Source organism: Hyla sarda, chromosome 1, assembly GCF_029499605.1.
Source record: "Hyla sarda isolate aHylSar1 chromosome 1, aHylSar1.hap1, whole genome shotgun sequence".
NCBI lineage: Eukaryota > Metazoa > Chordata > Amphibia > Anura > Hylidae > Hyla > Hyla sarda.
This window is the reverse complement of record NC_079189.1, coordinates 136,326,747-136,339,584: the sequence shown is the minus strand read 5'-3', so window position 1 is coordinate 136,339,584 and position 12,838 is coordinate 136,326,747. Positions and strand designations below refer to the sequence as shown.

At 40.8% G+C, this 12,838-nt stretch overlaps 1 protein-coding gene across 3 annotated transcripts in view; it reads left to right on the top strand.

Moving 5' to 3' along the window:
• GRIA2 (glutamate ionotropic receptor AMPA type subunit 2) overlaps positions 1 to 12,838 on the top strand; it is a 200,740-nt gene that overhangs the window by 106,460 nt on the left and 81,442 nt on the right. For all 3 annotated transcript variants that reach the window (XR_008889564.1, XM_056561936.1, XM_056561929.1), the window contains exon 6: positions 375 to 536. Coding sequence is in view for 2 of the 3 variants with exons in the window: in XM_056561936.1 (XP_056417911.1) it covers positions 375 to 536 (162 nt within the window). In the remaining variant the exon portion in view is untranslated. The remainder of the gene's footprint in view (positions 1 to 374; positions 537 to 12,838) is intronic.

Here is a 12,838-nt window from a genome sequence, read left to right as displayed (position 1 = left end):
AGTAACTGTTTATTATGTTTTTTATATTAACACTCATCAGAAAAAAAGAGAAAGATGAAAAACCATGACATCTAGTAAAATGTATGGGGCCACATCAATAAATTAACTGAAATTAATGCTGTAATACTCATTCAGTTGACTGATACGCTAATACACTAAACTGACTGTGCATTGATTTATTTGATTCATGAACATTTTGTTCTTATTACTTTCATGTGCCATTTCCATTTTCCAAAGTAGCACAATATTATGTGGAGAAACTGAACATGGTATATTAGTTTCTATGCCTTGAAGGGTTCTTAGTTTATTAAAATTACATTTCTGCAGAGGCTTTATCAGAATAAGAGTCTAATCAATGCCTTTTCTTTACACAGGGCTTTACAGATGGAGATTTATCAAAAATCCAGTTTGGAGGAGCCAATGTATCAGGATTTCAGATTGTTGACTATGATGACCCTGGAGTTTCCAAATTCATAGAGCGTTGGTCAACACTAGAAGAAAAAGAATATCCTGGTGCACACACTTCAACAATTAAGGTACTATAAAAATTCTTCAATAGATATTTCTTGCTAATAGTACATAAGCTCAAGTCCTGGAAATGAAAAAAATGCATATTGTATTGTTTCCTAGCCCCAGATCGGTGGGAATCAGTCTGTTTTCTAGCAAGTTATGATATTGCACGCTCCCACCTAGAAACTGAACACCCTAAAAAACAAATACATACTATGTAAAAATCTTAACATGACTATTTACAAATATACAGTTACAATGTCATAGGTGTGACCCTTTTTTGCTCTCAAAGCAGCTTCAGCCTCTCCCACATTCAGCTGCAGCTGTGGCATCACATGTCACCGTGAGAATGCTTGGGCCAATCAGGAGGTATGGAGGACCGGCTAATTGTTTACGGCCATATCATCCACATTTTCCTGAGCTGAACTTATTTTACTGCTCTCTGCATCTATGTTTTTGCCTGCGATAAAGGTATTTCCTTTGTCCTTGGCTCTGGTTTGCTATTCCGGTGTATCTTATGTATATTATTTGCCTATTTTTCTATTGCATTCTGATTCTGCACCTCACAGCTCTCTCTATTACCGAGTTGACTTGTTTGATCCTGATTATTATTGCTGTTGATTTGTTTTTCACCCTATTGTGCCATGGCCTTTTCCCTGACCTCCATACTGTATTGTTTGTTACTTTTACTTTGAAACGCCCTGTGCCTTAGTTGCATAGGGACTGGCACTGTGGTTGGGGCCACACAATTAAGGAGGTGGGCTCCAAAATGTAGAGACGAGTGTGAGTCAGTTCAGGGCCACACTTATCCCTGCCCAATGTGATATATAGCTTATGTTTCAACTAAGGAAAAGGGAATACAAGAACTATTTACAAAGAAGATAATCTCATCTATATTAATAACACCCAAGCTTGCATCGAGATGATCTCAAATGCAAGAAAATGGATATAAAATGCTTACTAGATGGTGCACAACTCTCTAAAATATATAAACTGAATAATAATAAACCTGATACATGCTACAATTGCCAGTATTTTGACAGAACCTTTGGACATGTTCCATGATGCAATTGTTTTGGGCATAGATATCATGTATATTTTCAAAAGATACATCCTCAGTCCATATGTGAAAAAGAAAGAGTATAAAGTTCACAGACTTATATAACAGTCTAATTAAAGCCTTGAAATCTCTGGTTAGACTTCTCTTAGTGGCCAAAACAATATATAGCCTAAGTTGATCAGATTTATAAATTGGAAGATTTGGCATTCCAAGATAACAGAAACTATACCATTTTCATTAAATAAAATCTCCGTAGTAACCATCTTTCTGTGCCACCAAATCTAACTCTTAAACCCGTAACGACAATGGATGTAAATGTACGTTATGGTGCCATGGTACTATGACATACATGACATACATTTACGCTCCGCCATGACCACGAGCACCGGACCGGTGCTTGCATTATGCACGGCAGGTCCCGGCTGCTATCAGCAGCCAGGGACCTGCCGGTAATGGCAGACATCCGCGATCGCGGCATTTGCGGCAGTGAGGTACTTTAAATGGATGATTGGATCGCCCGCAGTGCTGCCACGGGGATCCGATCATCCATAATGGCGGACGGAGGTCCCCTCACCTGCCTCTGTCCATCTCCAGGGGTCTTCTGCTCTGGCCTGAGATCGGGCAGACCAGAGCAGAAGATAGCTGACAACACTGATCAATGCTATGCCCTATGCAGTAATAGAAATCAATAGAAATAGTAATAGAAATCAAATGGTTGATATAAATAGTCCCCTATGGGGACTATGGGGACTATTTAAGTGTAAAAAAAAAGTTTAACAATGTGAAAAATCCCCTCCCCCCAAAAAGCGCAAAAAAAATACATTATAATAAACATATTTGTTTTCGCCGTATGTGTAAAAGTCTGAACTATCAAAATATGTTGTTAATTATCCCGTACGGTGAACGGTGTAAACGTAAAAAATAAAAAAATCCAAAATTGCTGCTTTTTTGTCACATTTTATTTCCCAAAAATTTTTTAAAAATTTACAAAAAGTAAAACCTAAGCAAAAGTGGTACAGATAAAAACTACAGATCATGGTGCAAAAAATGAGCCCTCATACCGCCTCCAATACAGAAAAATGAGAAAGTTAAAGGTGGTCAAAATAGGGCAATTTCAAACATACTTATTTTCTTAAAATAGTACAATTATAGAGCATATATTACATATACATATATATATATATATATATATATATATATATATATATATATATATATTACATATATATATTGACCCACAGAATAAAGAAAACATTTTTACCATAAAGTGTACAGTGGGGATCAAAAGTTTGAGCACCCAAGATAAAAAATGTGTATTAATGTGCAGATACAAATTGAAAAATGTTGCAGTATCTTGTAATACCTTTTTTATTGTACTAACAGAATTTTGTAGAGACAAGCTTTCGGGATTCCTCCCTTTATCAAGTCCCTTGATAAAGGTCCCTTGATAAAGGGAGGAATCCCGAAAGCTTTTCTCTACAAAATTCTGTTAGTCCAATAAAAAAAGGTATTACAAGATACTGCAATATTTTTTGATTTGCATCTGCATTACTGGACTAATACGGCTACTCAAATTTACTATATTAATGTGCATAAAGAAGCCAAGGAAAGATGGAAAAATCTCCAAAAGGCATCAAATTACAGATTAGACATTCTTATAATATGTCAACAAAAGTTAGATTTTATTTCCATTATTTACATTTTCAAAATAACAGAAAAAAAAATGGCGTCTGCAAAAGGTTGGGCACCCTGCAGAATGTATAGCATGCACTGCCCCCTTTGCAAAGCTGAGACCTGCCAGTGTCATGGAATGTTCTTAATCATCATCTGGGAAGACCAGGTGATGTCAATCTCAAAGGTTTTAAATGCCCAGAGTTAATATCTTGTACTGCCCCCCTTGGCAAGTATCACAGTTTGTAAATGCTTTTTGTAGGCAGCCAAGAGTCTTTCAATTCTTGTTTAAGGTATCTTTGCCCATTCTTCCTTACAAAAGTCTTCCAGTTCTTTGAGATTTCTGGGCTGTCTGTCATGCACTGCTCTTTTAAGGTCTATCCATAGATTTTCAATTATGTTGAGGTCAGGAGATTGTGAAGGCCATGGCAAAACCTTCAGTTTATGCCTCTTGATGTAATCCCCCATTTGTACTCTTGAGATGTTCCCTGTGCCACTGGCTGCAATACAACCCCAAAGTATGATTGATCCACTCCCATGCTTAACAGTTGGACAGAGGTTCTTTTCATTAAATTCTGTTCCTCTTCTTCTCCAAACGTATCTTTGCTCATTCCAGCCAAAAAGTTAAATTTTAACCTCATCGGTCCACATAACTTGTTTCCAAAATGAGTCTTGTCTATATGTTCATTTGCAAAGTTCAAACGCTGACTTTTGTGGTGAGGACGTAGAAGAGGTTTTCTTCTGATGACTCTTCCATGAAGACCATATTTGTACAAGTATCTCTTTATAGTGGAATAGTGTACCACAACTCCAGTGTCTGCCAGATCTTTCTGGAGGGATCGTGCAGTCAAACGTGGGTTTTGAATTGTTTTTTTCACAATCCTGCGAGCTGTTCTGTTTGATATTTTCTTGGTCTTCCAGATCTTGCTTTAACTTCCACTGTTCCTGATGACTGCCATTTCTTAATTACATTCCGAACAGAGGATATTGAAATCTGAAAATGTTTTGCTATGTTCTTATAGCCTTCTCCAGCTTTGTGAGCGTCAACTATTTTCAGTTTCAGATTTCTAGACAACTGCTTAGAAGAACCCATGGTGCTGATTGTTGGGGCAAGGTCAGATGAGTCTGGGCATTTAAAACCTTTGAGATTGACATCACCTGGTCTTCCCAGATGATGATTGAGAACAATCCATGACACCGGCAGGTCTCAGCTTTGCAAAGGGGTCAGTGCATGCTATAAATTCTGCAGGGTGCCCAAACTTTTGCAAACACCATTTTTTGGTTTTCTGTTATTTTGAAAGTGTAAATGATGGAAATAAAATCTTTTTTTGACATATTATAAGAATGTCTAATCTGTAATTTGATGCCTTTTGGAGATTTTTCCATCTTTCCTTGGCTTCTTTATGCACATTAATACAAATTTTTACCTGGGGTGCCCAAACTTCATCCCCACGGTACACAGGAAAAACAAAACCTTAAAAAATTTGCTAAGTTGCTAAATTTGCTAAATTTCATTTCCCCACATAAATAATATTTTTGGGTTGCGCTGTACATTTTATGGTAAAATAAGTGATGTCATTAGTAAAATTGGTGATGCAAAAAACAAGCCTGATATGGTTCTGTGAATGAAAATATAAAAGAGTTATGATTTTTAGAAGGCAAGGAGGAAAAACAAAAATTCAAAAATAAAATTGGTCTGGTCCTTAAGGCCAAAATGGGCCAGGTCCTTAAGGGATTAAAGGAATGGGAAACTCTAAATTCAATGTAGAACAAAGTCCTGCTCACCTCTCCGTGCTCGGTGCATGGACCGGTGCCCGGCAAGGCACCCAGCAATACTGAAGAATAAACAGGGGTTCCAGCACTACGATGATTTGCAGCTTTATTCGGAAAGACTACACTCTGTAAAAGTGACAGGCTGACGCGTTTCGAACGCATGTGCTCAAAACGCGTCTAACTTGCTTTTACCATGTGTTGTCTATCCGAATAATGCTGCATATCATCGTAGTGCTGGACCCCCTGTTTATTCTTCAGTGTTGAAACTCTAAATTGCATTACCAACAACACCCCCTTACTTTTTTCTCTATGCTGTATTCTGTGTTGAATCTTCTGTATTTCCTAAACAAATCCATATTTTGCATTTCAAAATGTTCTGCCAAATCATCACTTCTGCAACACAATGAGTGGCTATGAATTGTCTAAACACATATGTTTACATTTCTATGAAAAATACTTTATGGTACATGTGGATGAAGTTTTGAAAACCCCATCCACTTGTTTTGTACTGTAAACTGTGTAAACATCCATACTGCAATCCCACGTAATTCTGCCTCATCTTGACTAAACCTTACAGTCAGAGGTTACTATGACAAACAGACAACATATTGGCAGGCTGCACCAATCACAAGAGACACAACGTCTTTCCTCTCTAAAATACAAATTAAAATGTACAAATATCTATGATTTAGAAACAATTGAATTTAAATATTTGAATTTAGCAAATTTAAAGAGTAGCTCCCACCGTCCTTTTTTTTCTGTCCCTGCCTATTGCCCATCTATCTCTAACCCCTCCCTGCCTTAATTTTTTTTTTACTATCCTAGAAATGCCTTTTTGTCTGCCTGGAAGTGTGTTCACTTACCAGGCAGACTTCCCCAGCAGGCACGTCACTGATGCCTGCTGGGGGGGACTTCCGCCCTTAGTTCACCTACACAGTGTGCCTCCAGCTGTTGGCTGTCAGGGCATGCTGGGAATTGTAGTGGTGAAACAACTGGAGGCACCCTGTGGTGAAAACAATAACTTTGTTATAGCCGAAGCGCTACCCCTGCAATGCCCCCCCCCCATTGGAAGCAATAAAATTCATGGCCATGGCACTACCCCCGCAGCTACACCCGCAACGCCCCCCCCCCCCCCCACTGAAAGCAATAGATTTCATGGCCGCCGTGCTAAAATCCCCCCACCTTAAACAGACATTCCGAAGTGAGTCCTGGTGAGTCCTGAGTCCTTCCTGAGGCAGCAGCGGGAGGCGGGGCCGGCGTGTGAGGCCAGGGAGCCAATGCGCTCTCAGCTCCCGCTCCCGCCTGTCTGATTGACAGGCAGGGAGCGAGCGCAGGCTGAATGAATTCAGACCGATTGCCCATCCGGCATCGGTACGAATTCAGACGTGACGTCATGCCAGGCTGCAGCCGGCCACAAGGAGGGAGACCCCTAGTGGCCGGATTTCAAAATAAAAATAAAGTGTTTTAATAAAAAAAAACAATTAAAGTATATTAGAAATATGTTGTAGTACATCAGTACTACAACATATAAAAAAAAAAAGTTCATGACAGTGCCCATTTAAAGGGGTACTACGCCCCTAGACATCTTATCCCCTATCCAAAGGATAGGGGATAAGATGTCAGATCGTTGCGGTCTCGCTGCTGGGGAGCCCCGGGATCCCTGCTGCGGCACCCCGCTATCATTACAGCACATAGCGAGTTCGCTCTGTGCGTAATGACGGGCAATACAGGGGATGGAGCAGCGTGATGTCATTGCTCCGCCCCTCGTGACATCACAGCCCGTCCCCTTAATGCAAGTCTATGGCAGGGGGCATGACGACCGCCACGCCCCCTCCCGGACCGTGACGTCACGAGGGGTGGAGCCGTGACATAACGATGCTCCAGCCCCTGTATTGCCCGTCATTACGTGCAGAGCGAACTCGCTCTGTGCTGTAAAGATAGAGCAGTGCCGCAGCGGGAATCCCGGGGATCCTCAGCAGCGGGACCGTGGCGATCTGATATCTTATCCCCTATCCTTTGGATGGGGGATAAGATGTCTAGGGGTGTAGTACCCCTTTAAGGAAATAGCTGAAAAAAGTCTTAAATTATTATGTAATTTATTGTAATTGTAGTGTGAAAATGCTCATTAAATGTAACAGTTTCTCAAGGCTACATAAAATGGACACATTTTAAGGGTATAAATTACCCTTTACTTTTGTCTTTTCTAGTGATCTTTGGGATCTAGTGATCACCAATCAGTGTGGCTTAATCATCTAAGAACAGTGAAGGAGTCACACCACACAAAAACAAAAGTTTTAGATTTTTAGAAAAACAGACTTTTCAAAAATGAGATTAGTCATAAATGAGTCCCTATCATACTGGAACAAATTACATGGAGTTCAGGAGAAATGGGACTACTTAAAAGATGCTTTATTGAAGGCAACAGAAAATTGCATTAGACTTGTCAGTAAAAGCAGAAAAAGGAAGAGACCACTGTGGTACTCAGCAGAAGTGGCCAAAATCATAAAAAAATTAAAACTAGCATTTAGTAATTATAAAACAACCCAGAGCAATGAAGATAGGAAAATCTACAAGACTAGGCAGAAAGAGGCCAAGTAAGTTATAAGAACTTCTAAAGCGCAGGCAGAAGAAAAACTAGCTCAGTCTGTGAAAAAAGGGGATAAGACATTCTTCAGATATATAAATGAAAAAAGGGAATTAAAACAAAGAATAACTAAAGTAAAAACAAAGGAAGGAAGGTATGTAGAAGAGAATAAGGGGCTAGCTGACTGCCTTAATGAATACTTCTGTTCAGGTTTTTACAGAAGAAAAAGAAGGAAAAGGACCTCAATTAGGGAGGAAGACTAATGAATCATTTGATGCATGTGTCTTTACAGAGGAAGAGGTTCTACGTTTGCTGTCTAAAGTGAAGACAAACAAATCACAGGAGCCTGATGGGATATACCCAAAATTATTAAAAGAGCTTAGTGGTGAGCTAGCAAAACTGTTAACAGATTTATTTAACCTATTAATGGTAACAGGAGTTGTCCCGGTAGATTGGAAATTAGCAAATGTCGTGCCCATTCACAAGAAAGGTAGTAGGGAGGAATCAAGCAACTATAGGCCAGTAAGTTGGACATCAATAGTGGGGAAATTAATGGAAACCCTACTAAAGGATAGGATTGTGGAACATCTAAAATCCCATAGATTGCAAGATGAAAAACAACATGGGTTTAATTCAGGGAGATCATGTCAAACAAATCTTATAGATTTTTTGACTGGGTGACTAAAATAATAGATGGCATAGAGGAGCAGTAGACATTGCATATCTAGATTTTAGTAAGGCTTTTGACACTTTCCCACATCGAAGACTTATCAATAAACTACAGTCATTGAGCTTGGACTCCCATATTGTTGAGTGTATTAGGCAGTGGCTGAGTAACAGACAACAGAGGGTTGTAGTCAATTGAGAATATTCAGAGCAAGGTCTTGTTACCAGTGGGTACCTCAGGGATCTGTACTGGGACCAATATTGTTATATATCTTCATTAGTGATATCGCAAAAGGTTTCGATTGTAAGGTAGGTCTTTTTGCTGATGACACAAAGATATGTAACAGGGTTGATGTTCCTGGAGGGATACGCCAAATGGAAAAGGATTTAGGAAAACTAGAAGAATGGTCAGAACTCTGGCAACTGAAATTTAATGTGGATAAGTGCAAGATAATGCACCTGGGGCGTAAAAACCCTCAGGCAGAATATAGAATATTTGACACAGTCCTGACCTCAGTTTCTGAGGAAAAGGATTTAGGAGTAATTATTTCAGAAGACAATGTAATAGAGCAGCAGGAAATGCTAGCAGAATGCTTGGATGTATAGGGAGAGGTATAAGCAGTAGAAAGAGAGAAGTTCTCATGCCGCTGTACAGAACACTGGTGAGACCTCACTTGGAGTATTGTGCACAGTACTGGTGGCCATATCTCCAAAAGGATATAGATATAGAGGATATAGAGATTTCAAAGAAGAGCTACTAAACTAGTACATGGATTGCAGGACGAAACTTACCAGGAAAGGTTAAAGGACATTAACATGTATAGCTTGGAAGAAAGAAAAGACAGAGGGGATATGATAGAGACTTTTAAATACATAAAGGGAATCAACACGGTAAAGGAGGAGAGCATATTTAAAAGAAGAAAAACTTCCACAAGAGGACATAGTTTTAAATTAGAGGGGCAAAGGTTTAAAAGTAATATCAGGAAGTATTTACTGAGAGAGTAGTGGATGCATGGAATAGCCTTCCTGCAGAAGTGGTGGCTGTAAATACAGTGAAGGAGTTTAAACATGCATGGGATAAGCATAAGGCTATCCTTCATATAAGATAGCTCTAGGGACTATTGATAGAATTCAGATTATTGGGCAGACGAGATGGGCCAAATGGTTCTTATCTGCCGACACATTCTGTTTCTATTCTCTTTTCACTTTATAAAAGTACAAAGAAAGGTATAAAAGTTAATGTTTTTCTTGTAGAAGAAAGAAAGAGTTGCACAGTTACATATAGAGAATAAAGTTCAATGTGTTATGCTTCCTGAAAGGTCTTCAGTAGAAATTACTATAATGTAGAGTGCTTTACAGGAAAATGCAAGTCATCTAACGAAGCCATTACAGCTTGTGATGAGCGAATCATATCTGACGAATCCAAATTCATTACAAATTTCAGGAAAAATTTGATTCGCAACAAATACGAATATTGCCGTGATTCGATCGCTTCATTAACCCCTTAAGGACCGGAGTTTTTTTCCGTTTTTGCATTTTCGTTTTTTGCTCCTTGCTTTTAAAAAATCATAACTCTTTCAATTTTGCACCTTAAAATCCTTATGATGGCTTATTTTTTGCGCCACCAATTCTACTTTGTAATGACATCAGTCATTTTGCCCAAAAATCTACGGTGAAACGGAGAAAAAAAATCATTGTGCGACAAAATTGGAAAAAAACGCTGTTTTGTAACTTTTGGGGGCTTCCGTTTCTACGTAGTAAATTTTTCGGTAAAAATGACACCTTCTCTTTATTCTGTAGGTCCATACGATTAAAATGATACCCTACTTATATAGGTTTGATTTTGTCGGACTTCTGGAAAAAATCATAACTACATGCAGGAAAATTAATACGTTTAAAATTGTCATCTTCTGACCCCTATAACTTTTTTATTTTTCCGTGTATGGGGCGGTATGAGGGCTCATTTTTTGCGCCGTGATCTGAAGTTTTTAACGGTACCATTTTGCATTGATAGGACTTATTGATATAAAAAGTGACCAAAAATGCACTATTTTGGACTTTGGAATTTTTTGGCACGCACGCCATTGACCGAGCGATTTAATCAATGATATATTTTTATAATTCGGACATTTTCGCACGCGGTGATACCATGTATGTTTATTTTTATTTTTATTTACACTGTGTATTTTTTTTATTGGAAAAGGGGGGAGATTCAAACGTTTAATAGGGGAGGGGTTAAATGATCTTTATTAACTTATTTTTTTCACTTTTTTTTTGCAGTGTTATAGGTCCCATAGGGACCTATAACACTGCACACACTGATCTTCATCATTGATCACTGGTTTCTCATAAGAAACCAGTGATCAACGATTCTGCCGCATGACTGCTCATGCCTGGATCTCAGGCACTGAGCAGTCATTCGGCGATCGGACAGCGAGGAGGCAGGTAGGGGCCCTCCCGCTGTCCTGTCAGCTGTTCAGGATGCCGCGATTAGCCGCAGCTATCCCGAACAGCCCGACTGAGCTAGCCGGCAACTTTCACTTTTAGCCGCGCGGCTCAGCTCTGAGCGCGCGGCTAAAGGGTTAATAGCGCGTGGCGCCACGTTATATCAGGAGAGCAGGACCAAGGACGTACCGGTACGTCCTTGGTCCTTAAGGGGTTAAACTCCATTTAGTGCGGTCCAGGCTCCACGGCATCTAAAATGGTGGATCCACATGTGAGGACATGGGGCAAGGAATCCTGGGAAGGCAGTAACAAGGGTTGGTGGGAAGACCCTGAATCACATGCAACATGCAGCTTATTAGCAGCCAGCCACCCCTGTGTCACAGCCCTATATAATCGGCAGCGATCTTGCGGCCACTCACATCAGCCTTGTATTGCAGAGAGAGGGACAGAGAACAGTGTGTTGCACAGAAAAGCTTTTTTACAGCAGCGATTCACCTCAAACCTAAATCTAGCCTAGAAGCACAGATAGGGAAGAGAGAGAGATTGAGAGAGAAAGTGCAATTGTGGGTGTATTACAGCAGTGATTCACCTCAAACCCAAATCCAGCCTAGAAGCAGTGACATGGAAGGGAGTGAGATTAAGAGAGAAAGTGCCATTTTGGGGGTAGTACACAGCGACTGTGTGCTGCAGCACTGGTGTGTACAACAACTGAAAAGCTAATAGTAGCCAGCCAGTTAGGATGAGCAGAGCACTAAAAGTGTATTGTCCTCTATTAAGTGTAACCTGTGCTATCACAGTAGTGTACCATTTTTTTCCTGTCTTAAGGGCCTAGATACTGTGAAAGGCCAGCCAAAAGTGCACACCTGCGGGTGTTGTAGACAAATACTGTTTTAAGCATAGTGGAGCGCATTGTACTCCCCTCATAAGTGCATACCACATATGTACATCTAAGTGGTGTACCATTTTGTTCCTGTTAAAGTCTTAATGGCCTAGATACTGTGGAAGGCCAGGTAATTGTACACACCTGCTAGTGTTGTAGACAAATACTGTTTTAAGTGTACTGCAACGCATTGTACTTTCCTCATAAGTGCATACCACATACATACAACTACGTGGTGTACCATTTTGTTCCTGTTGAAGTCTTAAGGGCCTAGTTACTGTGAAAGGTCAGTCAAAAGTACACACCTGCTGCTGTTCTAGACAAATACTGTTTTAAGCGTAGTGGAGCGTATTGTACTCCCCTCATATACGCACTAAGTATGTTAGGCAGAGAAGTGCCAGGAAGTGCACACAGGAATGGCAGAGGCCTAAATTCATCAGCCGTAGGCAGAGGTCGCAGCAGACTATTAGCGAGTGGCGGCAGGAGTCTCAGCGAGAGGCCTGAGCTCCTGGTATCAGTTAGCGGTCGTGTCTCGACCAGCAACCCATCTGCTGTCATTGACTGGTTAACTCGGTCATCCACTTCATCACAAGTGACATCTGACACTCCCAGTCAACAGTTGGTGGGTTCCTCAGACACAGCCCTCAGTTGGCATGGCCTGGGAGCAGTCCCTGTCCTCCAATTGCCTCAATCCTATGCTGTTCCCTCCCCCATAGAAGTATCCTATGCTGTGGGTTCAGCTCCACTTTTTAGTCAGGATGATCTACTAGAGGACAGTCAGCAGCTACTGCCCAGCCAAGAAGTGGAGGAGACATGCCTCGCTTCCTTCGCTAGGCGGGCAATTAATGATGAGGAGAGTGGCATGGTAGGTGGTTTTGGCAGCATTCAGGCTCCTGAAGCACACACTGTTGAGGAACCTGAGGAGGACATCAGTGACGTGAGGACATCAGTGAAGTGGGAGTCAGCATGGTGGCAGCAATGGGAAGTCTGGAGCCAAACGTGCCCGGGGTAGACCACCTGCTTTGCGGCAGCCTATATGCCTGGGAGGTAGTGGAACAGGGGTCCCTGGAGTCGGCTGCAGTAGCAGTCAGTCAGTGCGGACTGCTGGGGGGAAAATCAGCTAATCTGCGGTGTGGCAGTCATTCATCAAGTATCCGGAGGATGTTAGCATGGCCACATGCAATTTAAAGAAAATGTATTTAATCTTTTCAATTGTGAGGCCCTTTGGTCTGGTCAGGCCACCCCCTAT